Source organism: Mustela nivalis (genome assembly GCF_964662115.1).
Source record: "Mustela nivalis genome assembly, chromosome: 9".
NCBI classification, from domain to species: Eukaryota; Metazoa; Chordata; class Mammalia; order Carnivora; family Mustelidae; genus Mustela; species Mustela nivalis.
The window spans coordinates 104,786,243-104,798,335 of NC_139028.1; the positions used below are offsets into that span (position 1 = coordinate 104,786,243).

Genomic DNA, 12,093 nt, shown 5'->3' on the forward strand with positions numbered 1-12,093 from the left:
CCTTCTTTCACTTCATCTGTATCTTTGGGGTAAATACTCATTAGTGCAATTGCAGGGTCATAGGGTAGTCTATTTTTAATTTCTTAAGAAACCTCCACACTGTTTTCCAAAGTGGCTGTACCATCTTGCATTCCTACCAACAGTGTAAGATGTTTCCCCTTTCTCCACATCCTCTCCAACACACATTGTTTACTGTCTTGTTAATTTTGGCCATTCTAACTGGTATAAGGTTGTATCTCAATGTGGTTTTGATTGGAACCTCCCTGATGGCTAATGATAATGAACATTTTTTCATGTGTCTGTTAACTATTTGTATGTCTTCATTGGAGAAGTGTCTGTTTATGTCTTCTGCCCCTTTTTGACATGATTGTCTTTTTTTTGTTGTTTGTTTGTTTGTTTGTTTGTTTTTACGTTTTGAATTTGAGGAGTTCTTTATAGATCCTGGATATCAGCCCTTTGTATTGTCATTTGCGAATATCTTCTCCCATTCCATGGGTTGCCTCTTTGTTTTGTTGACTGCTTCCTTTGCTGTGCAGAAGATATTGATCTTCATGAAGTCCCAAAAATTCATTTTTGTTTTTGTTTCCTTTGCCTTTGGAGACATATCTTGAAAGAAGTTGCTGTGGCTGATATTGAAGAGGTTACTGGCTATGTTCTCCTCTAGGATTCTGATGAATTCCTGTCTCATGTTGAGGTCTTTTATTCATTTAGAGTTTATCTTTGTATATGGTGTAAGAGAATGGTCGAGTTTCATTCTTCTACATATAGCTGTCCAATTTTCCCAGCACCATTTATTGAAGAGACTATCTTTTTTCAACTGTATATTTTTCCCTACTTTGTAGAAGATTATTTGACCATAGAGTTGAGGGTCCATATCTGGGCTCTCTACTCTGTTCCACTGGTCTATGTGTCTGTTTATTGTCAGTAAATTGAAGTCTTGGTGATCATAGCTTTGTAGTAAAGCTTGAAATCAGGCAACGTGATGCCCCCAGTTCTGTTTCTCTTTATTAACATTTCCTTAGCAATTCGGGGTCTCTTCTGATTCCATACAAATGTTAGGATTGTTTGCTCTAACTCTTTGAAAAATGCCAGTGGAATTTTGATTGGAATGGCATTGAAAATATAGATTGCTCTAGGCAGTATAGACATTTTAACAATGTTTATTTTTCCGATACATGAGCATGGAATGGTATTTCCACCTTTTTGTCTCTTTGGAGCTATCTTTTTTAATTACTCCCTTGACTTAAGAGGTAGCCATAATTAACCACTATGTCAATTTTATCTTCCTTGGAACTGAATCAGGCAAAGGGAGAAGCACTTTCCTCACTGAGCAAGGGGCCTGAAACTGGACTTGATTCTAGGACCTTGGGATCATGACCTGAGCTGAAAGAAGATGCTTAGCCAATCAGCCACATGGGAATCCTGTTATTTTCACCTTTATAGATAAATTTTTGGATGAACTTATTTTTATAACACATAAAAAATTAGTGGGATTTTGTTGAGAGTTGCATTGAATCAATATATCATTTTGAGGAGATCTGAGATTTTAGCCGTAATGAGCCTTCCAATTCCTGACTGAGTTATATCTCTCCAAATACTTACTTTTCCATTTTTCATTAATACTTTGTAGTTTAAGTATACTACAGCATATATTTATGCATTTTATGCCTAATGAGGTCATGATTTTTATTGTTAGTTTAAATGGCACATTTTGAAATATCAATTTCAAGTTGTTTTTTGTTAGTTTATAGATACATGATTAATTTTTTTTGGATCATGTATGTATCTTATGACCATACTAAACTCACTAATTAATTCTATTAACTCTTTTTGTAGATCCTTTGAGATTTTCTAGGTATGAAACTATTTTGTCTTTGAATAGGGAAATTTTAGACGATTGCTCTGATTATTGTTCTTGTGATGTTCTTGTTTCCAAGTGTAAGGGTTATGTGGGATGAATAAGATGAGTCAGGGAGTATTTTAATTTCTCCTTATTCTTGAACATATTTATTTAAGATTGGTACTATGGTTTGATTAATTTTTATATAGGATAATTGATAAATTTGTATGGGAGTGAAATTTTTTTGTTTTAGGAGGGGGGATTTTAAAGAATTAATTAATTAATTAATTTAACAATGTTAGATTATTCAGTTTAAAAAAATATATATATTTTTAAGTAATCTCTATACCCAACATGAGGCTTGAACTCAAGAGTTCAAGATCAAGAGTCACATGCTCCACTGATGAGCCAGCCAGGCACCCCAGATTATTTCAGTTTTTAATTATTTTTCTGTGTCTCTTTAGAAAGTTGTAACTTTCATAGCAGAGCTCCACTTTCTTAGGTGGCATAAATTCATTTATGATGCTTTTTTGTTATCCTTTTCAGATCGTAGAATGGAGGGATATAGCTCTTTTCATTCTTGATTCTTATGCTTTGTCCTTTCTCTTAGTTTATTTAATCCATTTTGCTAGGAATGTATCAGTTTTATGAATCTTTGAAAGAACAATCCTGGATTTATATATTTTCTCTATTCTATGTTACATTCCAGTTTTTATTCAATTAATTTATCACTCCATGGTTTTTATCTTTTATTTAGTATTTCCATTCTACCCAATGTTCTTTGGGTTTATTTTGGTTTTCCTTGCTCAGGTTCTTAAGATGGAGGCTTGAATTCATTTCATGTAATGTCTCTTGGTTCCTAATACTTCTATTTACAGCTATCCATTTCTTTCTAAGCACTCCTTTAACCGCACCCAGTAGACACACACACACACACACCCTTTTAATTATCTTTCTGTTGAAACTTTATTTTAAAAACTATTCACTGAGATGTCAGGGTGCCTCAGTCAGTTAAGCATCTGCCTTTGGTTCAGGTCATGATCTCAGGGTCCTGGGATCTAGTCTCTCACTGGGCTCCTTGTTCAGTGGAGATTCTGCTTCGACCTCTACCTGCTGCTCACTCTGCTTGTGCATGCTCTCTCTCTTTCTCTCTGGCAAATAAATAAATAAATAAAATCTTAAAAAATAAAAATAAATAAAAACTATTCACTGATATTTCTTCTTTAATTCATGGTAATTTAAATTTATGTTGTTTAATTTGTAAATAATTGGGAAACAGTGTTATATTTCTGTTGAATTTGATTATATATATCCTGTATGGTTTAAACCCTTTAAAATGCATTGCGGTTTGTTATTCGGCCAAGTGTAGTGTGTGTTTTGGTGAACATTCTCTGAGCACTCTGAGAAAAGTGAAAACCTCTCACAGTGTTTTCTCCCTCCCCACTCCCATACTAACACAGGCTCTATCAAATTGTCTGTGTGCCCTATGTGACAAATTCAAGACTCTTCCCTTAGGAGAGAATCTTGCTTTATCCACATTTGAGACAACTTTTAAATGGGTCATACACAATTTACTTTTGTGATGCCCTGGAAGTCAGTTTATGTGTCTGTGTACAAAGACATAGCTTAAGTGTAACCAGAACAGCTATGCCTATTTTGAGTCATGCTTGAAAGAATAGAGTTTTTACATATTTCATTTCTGTCCACACTGGACATTTCTCTTTTGGTGATTCAATCTCAAGTTCTTTTGTGATTTCTCCCCAAGAGGAAAAGTTTAAGTTCTGTTGTACATGACTATTATCCTCGTAGCATCTCTGGAGATGCAGGTCTACCTTCACAATTATGATGAATGTCCCAATGAATTTAATTAGGGAAGAATCAGTCTTGGAAATGTACCAGTTCAATGACTCAACAATCTGTGTTGTAGTTCACATGCAGATAAACTGTTTACACACCATTGTCTCGACCTAGGAGTATTTGAATTAGTGTTCAATGACCGGCTTTATCAGGAATTGAAAGGAAGGACTCAAAGCATAATGAAGTATGTATATGAAATTATTCTCCATACAGGGAATCCAAGGTTTAACTATGCTTTGTGAAGACAGATATAACTGACCACATGACCACAGAAACTTTTCTAACAATTCACAACTTTCTGTCCTGCAAAGTTAAACTTTTTGTTTTTTAATATATTTTTTAAAAAATTTGTTTGAGATGGGGCACCTGGGTGGCTCAGTGGATTAAAGCCTCTGCCTTCACCTTCTTTTCCACTGCTCTTGCTAAACTGTCTGCCAGCTTACACTCAGTTGCACAAAATAGAACAGTGTGAATTTGCCTTATGAGATATAAAGTCAAATGAACAAAGGTATGAAAGCAAAAAGAAAGAAGGCTAAATTAAGGGTTGCATGGCTCACTAAACACATACACACACATACATTTTACCAGTGGAAGGTCCTTCACAAGAAAGTGGTTTGGGAAAACGTGGAAAGCTTTGCTGAGGAGGTGGCATCTGAACTGGATACTCTGTGCAGGTAGTGATGGAGAGCGGAGGTTGTATCAGAGAAATGGCCACTAAAAAATACTGAAAACTTGGTGAATGAGATGGTGTGGGCATATTTATGAGGGACAGGAAGGCATGGCTGGAACATTCATGCCCAGAGGCACTGGGAGGAAAGATGGTAAGGAAGATTGTGGCACAGTGTTGGAGGGCTGTGAATGTCATGGTGAGTATTTTCAGCCATTGCATTTGGAAATCATAGTAACCACATTATCATATTTATCATTCAACATACTTTCAGAATGCTCAATTTTCCTTTTCATTTAAAGCAAGGTGGTAAAAAGAAGGAGAAGATGGAGAGAGAAGAGAAGAAAGAACATTGGAAATCGTGTCCTTTCTTTTGGTTTAAAAACACAGAAGGTCCACTTAAAGAATTCTAGGGCTGCCCACTTGTAATACTGATATTTATGAAATATCAGCCTGATTTTGTCGTATGTATGAACTAATAATGTTTACAGTGAAAACTTGTACAGATGTTTCACTCAACATCTTATTTTTCTCTCACAAAAAGGTATGATACTATTATTCAGTATTTAATGAGTCTTAGACATTGTGAAAATAATTATTGTCTTCTGTGTTTTGGGAGTCTATATGATCCTGCTTTTAGGGCAGTGGAAATACTTTGTATAATATTATAATGATGGATGCATGTTCTTTTTTTTTTTCTTCTAAAGATTTTATTTATGTATTTGACAGAGATTACAAGTAGGCAGAGAGGCAGGTAGAGAGAGAGGGGGAAAGCAGGCTCCTTGCTGAGCAGAGGGCCCGATGCAGGGCTCGATCCCAGGACCCTGGGATCATGACCTGAGCTGAAGGCAGAGGCTTTAACCCACTAAGCCACCCAGGCGCCCTTGGATGCATGTTCTTGATATTTATCCAAATCCACAGAATGTGCCACACGAAGAGTGAACCCTGGGGTAAACTCTGGCCTCTGAGTGACGGTGATGTGTCATGGTTGACTCATCAGTTCTGACAAATATGCCATTCTGGTGGAACACGTTAATGACAATGGGATGACATTTGCGTGGGGGCAGAAACTAAAAGGGGAATCTGTACCTTTCTCTGGGTTTTGCTATGAATCTGAGATGCTCTGAAAAAAATAAAGTCTTGGGGTGCCTGGGTGGCTTAGTGGGTAAAAGCCTGGCCTTTGGCTCGGATCATGATCCCAGGGTCCTTGGATTGAGCCCGGAATCCAGCTCTCTGCTAGGCAGGGAGCCTGCTTCCTCCACTGTCTCTGTCTGCCTCTCTGCCTACTTGTGATCTCTGTCAAATAAATGTATTAAATTTTTTTAAAAAAATGAAGTCTTAACAACAACAACAACAAAGACAAAAGCAACAACAAAATAATCCTCTTAAAGCTGAGGAGAGGTATATAATTTTGCTATTCCTCCCCTCAGAGAATTATCTGAGAGTGAGCACTGCTGGTCCTTCAGTATGAGGGGATGTGACCAGTCTGAAGCCACCACAGATTACTTTCATTGAGGATACAGCAAATGCACTTGAATGCTTTCCCCTGAGTGTAGGGGATAAAAAGATAGGTGTCTTCAGTGCAACTCAGACATCTTGAAGGAGGTGGGCATTTCATTACAGATAAGCTCCAAGTCTGACAGGACTCAAGTTAGAAAAAAGAGATGACTAAATTTTCTTGAACAACTGAGTAAGAGGTGCTGAATAAATCTTAATGCAATCAGCTCTCATTTTTTATATGTGTCTAAATTTTATATTTGACCACAAGAATATATTCAAACTTCATAATCTGGCTTTCATGGCCTTTGGCTAGGAGGAAAAGTATAACTTTAGAATCTCTCTCAACTAGAGGTTTCATATTAATCTCTTCTATTTGCCCTATCATCTCCATTAATACTTTGATTTGATTTCTTTCATCTCAAATGCTCTCTCATCCCTCTGATTTTCATTTCTTTGCATCACAAACTCTTAACAACCAAGGGCTTATTTCTACTTTCGTCTCATCATGGGAGCCACATAGTCAAGTTGTTATGTATCTTTTTCCTGGTTTTTAGTATTTATTCAAGATACCTGGCGTTCTCAGTCCCAGCTTCATAGCACCATGAGCAAATCAGCATGATCCAGAATGCCGATATGATTTCAGCCAGTCAGCAAAGGAAATTTGCATGTAAAACAGTTGTGCATCTCTATTATGGATAAATGAACAAAGTAGATTAACAACTTTGAAAGTTGATATTAATTATCTTAGTGGAAAGTTAATACTAACAATAATCATGAAAGTAATCATTCCGATTGCAGGGAGTACAGACCTAGGTCTCTCATGCTTTGCGCAGGCTGAATTATTTAGCCTCCATAGAAACCCTATAGAGTGGGTTATTTCACTCTCAATGTTTATAGGTGAAGAATATGAAGCACAGAGATACCAAGGGACTTGTTAAACATTGTATCATAGTGGGCAGCTGTGTGGGGTATGAATCTAAGCTGTGTGGCTTCAGTCTTTATGCACTAGGTGCTAACAGAGGTGCTCACCTCCCTCTCTGCTCTGCTCTACAATATCTGCATCTCAGAGAATCTGGCTTAGAACCTGTCTTTCTTCAGTTAATGTTACAGTTCATTTCTTAACCTAATTCTGCATTTTTTACTGCCAGTATATCCTTTAAGATTTTGTACTTTTCTCTCTCCAGATGGTTCCTATTCTTCTTATACCAATCATGAAGTGCCTTACCTAATGAATAATTTCATCTACATTTATCTTAAAACTCATGTTAAATTATTACAAACAGGGGAGCATTTTGTCCATTCCTTACAGTAACTCCAGAGACTTGTAATTCAATGTTTAAAATAAAATACAATTATTGAATTATGAGTGAAGTGAATAGATGGTATAATCTTGAAATGTTTTGAAGATAGACTTAATTAGAATGATGAAATTGGCAGCTTGGACTATATGAAAAGAAATAGGTCACAGAAAAAGAGCAAAAGTAAAATCCTAATAGTAAAAGAAGCAGAAGCTGGCACTTATGCAGTTCTTAATTATTATTACAAGCGAGATATTTTTCTCATTTTATCTGCATAAGTACGTGACTGTATTTAAAGGGGCTTTCCCAAGCGAGTAAATAGTGGAACTTGGATTTGGAATCAAGACATTTGACTCTAGCAACTGCGTTCCTGGCTGAGAAAAGTAATTATTTTGCTAGATTAATAGTGATCTGATCCCAGATAAAATATCAAGATTGTAAAATATAAACTGACAAAACAAAAAATTCTCAGAAGAGCAATATTTTCATTAAAAAGTAATAAAAATGTAAAATGTGGCTTGTACAAAAAAGTCTATGAACATAATATGATATAATTTTATCCTATTAACCAAGACAGAAAAGATAGTATCACAAAATAACCTTTTTTCTGTTTTTCTGTATGTGCATCAGCTTTCCTGCAGATTAATCTTCAATCTTATAATTATGGCCATATTTGTATATCAAAAACAGTTGTATGGATACACATATACAAATTTACTGATAGAATGTTTCTAAAAGCACACATAAAAAGACAAAAGTAGTTATTTCTGTAGAATAGGATAAGGGATTCAATAATTTGGAGACAGGTTTTAATTTTCTTCTCTAATTCTTCCTTGTTCTTTGAAGAATTAATGATAATCATGAATTACTCCATAATAAAATATAGTTACTTAATGGACACAAAATATTGACAGAGTTTTTAATAAATATCAGTAGTAGTGATACTCTCTAACATATGAGGCAGCAGTAGAATACTTGGGAAATTACTCTAAATTGTTATTTGTGAGAGTATAAATTGGAAGCAACATCAATCTCTCAGGAGATAAAGGATCAAATAAATGGCATTTAGAAAAAATTATACAATGTCACATAATTAAATAAACAAACTATGGAAAGTATAGTTATACAGGAAAAAGTGTTATAATAATTTAAAGTCTATATCATAGCACAAAATTATACATAGTGGGGCGCCTGGGTGGCTCAGTGGGTTAAGCCGCTGCCTTTGGCTCAGGTCATGATCTCAGGGTCCTGGGATCGAGTCCCGCATCGGGCTCTCTGCTCGGCAGGGAGCCTGCTTCCCTCTCTCTCTCTCTCTCTCTGCCTGCCTCTCCATCTACTTGTGATTTCTCTCTGTCAAATAAATAAATAAATAAATCTTTAAAAAAATTATACATAGTGATTTCAATGACAAACTATACATGCTATGAACAAGAACTTGAAAGAGACAACTCATACTATATTCAAAATTATGGAATATTTTTAAATGACATTTTTAGAAGGAATTATCCTGGGAAGTCAGGGTAAAAAGGAATGTATATAAGAAAAAAACACATTTAGATTATAGGGATTTTTAGGAATTTTAAACCACATTGAATTCATATGTACATACACTCAATATTCTAATGAGTTCAATTTAAGACTGTAGTAAAGATAGCAAACAGTAGATTTCCTGAGTTATTTCAACCTCAACATTCCCCAGACATTTGTGATATAATGACCATCAGTGAAACTGTCCTTGAGCACAACAAATATAAGTAAAAGACTATCAATATAGATTCTTGTAAAGCATATTTAAACCAAGATACTGATAGGGTCAGTGATGAAGGGATGAGGGATCCCAAAATTAATGAACTAAACTAGGAATATTATCTTCAGGAGGAATTCTCCAATAATATGAGTGCTTAATTATAATAAGATAGTGTTTTTTTAGACTTCAAAGCACATAGATAAAATGTAGTATATGTGTGTGTATGTGAGCATAAAAATCTTTTTTTTTTTTTTCAATTCTTAGGGAAACTCAGGGTCCATGTTTCATATGAAGGCTAAATTCCAAGGCAGTTAAGTCCCTTGCCCAAGGAAAGTACAAATTCTGCTATGCTTAATCTTGGTAGGAATCAAAATTTTTAAAAGACATTTAATGTTTATTCCTCAAATGCAAAGGCTTTAATGAAATGCAGTTAATTTCTGAATCAACAGATGGATCTGGGAGAGGCTTGAACTTCTGCAGATTCACAAAATTTAATAGAGGATGAAAAGCAGCTGGAGATAACATAACATGGAACAAAAAGAAGGAATTCAGAGATCAGTCCACTGGCCTTCCCCTGAAACCACTTCTTTTCTTCTCTTTGCAGATTAAACATTTTACCTGGAGTCACTAGCATGGCATTGAATAGCAGTGTGACTGAATTCATTCTGTTTGGGTTGACACAGGATGCAGGAAAGCAGAAAGCAATATTTGGGGTCTTCTTGATGTTTTACCTTGCCACACTGTTGGGGAACTTTCTTATTATAGTGACCATTAAAACAAGCAGGACCCTTGGTAGTCCTATGTACTTCTTCCTATTCTATCTGTCCTTTGCTGATGCCTGCTTCTCTACAACCACAGCCCCCAGATTGATTGTGGATGCCCTTTCTCAGAAGAAGACCATTTCCTACAGTGAATGCATGACTCAGCTCTTTGCAGCCCACTTCTTTGGGTGCATGGGAGTCTTTGTGCTCATCCTCATGGCTTTTGATCGCTATGTAGCCATTTGTAAGCCCTTGCGATACACAACCATCATGAGCCACCATGTGTGCCGTGTGCTGGTGATTCTAAGCTGGGTGGGATCCTGTATCCACGCCTCAGCACAACTTCTCCTGGCTTTGAGATTGTCTTTCTGTGGCCCAAATGTGATTGACCACTATTTCTGTGACTTGCAGCCCTTATTGAAACTAGCTTGCATGGACACTTATGTGATAAACTTGCTAGTTGTTTCCAACAGTGGAGCCGTATGCATGGTAGGTTTCATAATTCTACTTATCTCCTATGTTGTCATCTTGTACTCTCTGAGAAACCACAGTGCAGAAGGAAGGCGAAAAGCTCTTTCCACCTGCACCACCCATTTTATTGTGGTTGTCCTATTTTTTGGTCCATGTATATTCATGTACACACGCCCAGCAACCACATTTACAATAGATAAATTGGTGGCTGTGTTTTACACAATTGGGACACCTTTGCTCAACCCTCTGATCTATACACTGAGGAATGCGGAAGTGAAAAATGCCATGAAAAAGTTATGGTGTAGCCAAGTGTGATTCTGTTGATACATGGTATTCAGGGATTCTATTGTATATTTCCTTAACAGTTTGGTTTTGCTTTGTGGACAGGAAGTATAAAATACTCTCTTTGGGGGGAGATTAATACATTTTAATTACACTAATATTTTGTATATTTGTTTTAATATAAATAAATATTTAGAAATATATATTCCTTATTCTGAGAGGATTGCATTAGAATAGGATTGCCAATATCCATAACCATCTTGAACAACATATAATGGCCCTTAGTTGAATGCTATTAATATCTGATCATGTTCACATGATAATTTATCTTACTATACAAATTTGTCTTTAGAAGGGAATGTACTAACTCATGACAGAATGACCATGTATGTGTGTATGTGTGTACACCAATTCCTTTTCTAGACTTTATTCTCATTTTTATGAATGTGGTCATAAAAGCTAACCCATATGTTTCTGGAACTTAGAGATTGGAGGTTGCCATCTTGAGAACATGGGACTTGGAGAAGGTGTTCTGAGAAAATTCTGCTTTGGAATTTGTACATGAACCTGCTTCACTACAGAATCTACATGGATAAACCCTCAAACTCCAATCATAGCTAGAAATCTCAGTGAAAACGTGGACTGTCACTGGAGAACCTTTAAACATTCTGTGAATCGTGAGAGAAAGAGAGTCTCATGCTTGGCAGTGATGGGTGGTATCAGCCATCAGCTGCCTTTTGGTGGAGTCCTTCCCCTAGCTCTTCACAATGGAGAAGGGAGAGGCAGTGAGGGTCTTTGGCAGCAGGAATATGCAGAAGGGAGGATAAAGGGTACAAAGGAGACTAGAGAACCATGCACAGCGAAGACCAAGAAAAGGTAAAAGTGAAGTGAGAACTTGTCCAGTTTGGAGAAAGAAGCTTTGCCTTTCTTACATTTTTGAGAATCATTTCTGGTATATCAACATTTGCAGAAAAAGTAAAGAAGTTTCAGAGTATCTATAGATTATTGACTTAGTGTAACTAGGCGTCCTTGGCTGCTATGTTTGCATGGGTATCAGGAAACACTTTGTTGTTTTTGTTTTTCCTAATAGTTTTTGCAAAATTAAAATTTAGATTCTTTGGGAAAACCCAGGATTGTAAAATCTGCTCTAGTGTTTTCCAATTTTGGTCTTTTGTTTTCATATGAGAATGTTTTAAAATATGTATTTCATTTTTGAAGATAACCCCCTTGATATGTATAATACCTACCTACCACTAACAGGACCACATCGTAACCTCATAATCAAGCACTGTCATATGATGCTCTTTCAGTACCTAGGTTTATAGTTCCCATCAAACTGGCACCGTGAAGTTTGAGTTTAGGTGATAAAGGCTAATGAGAAAAGAATACAATGAGCTTCATTAGTACGTGAAAAATTTCTGCCAATGGAAGACACAATGTTATCATGTCTCAACAAAGATTCCCAGAATCCTTAGGTAGAAAGTGGTGGTGAAATACATATTTAAGTCCCCAGGAGGACATTTATGGAAGAATAAGTGAGAACATTTGAGAGAAACTTATTTACACTACATAAAGGATACATTTTTTATGGACCAAAGTTTGTATAATTAAACCTTGACAGCATCTGGGAAATATTTCAAAGTAAATTGGGCAGAAATTGACATTAGGAA

At 36.1% G+C, this 12,093-nt stretch overlaps 1 protein-coding gene across 1 annotated transcript; it reads left to right on the forward strand.

Annotated features, from left to right (window-relative positions):
• Positions 1 to 3,805: 3,805 nt before the first annotated feature.
• LOC309872851 (olfactory receptor 4C11-like) lies at positions 3,806 to 10,626 on the forward strand. The gene is made up of 2 exons (XM_082747820.1): positions 3,806 to 3,881; positions 9,514 to 10,626. The coding sequence occupies exons 1-2, from the start codon at positions 3,877 to 3,879 to the stop codon at positions 10,454 to 10,456; spliced, it is 948 nt and encodes a 315-aa protein (XP_082603946.1). The 5' UTR covers positions 3,806 to 3,876; the 3' UTR covers positions 10,457 to 10,626.
• Positions 10,627 to 12,093: the final 1,467 nt, after the last annotated feature.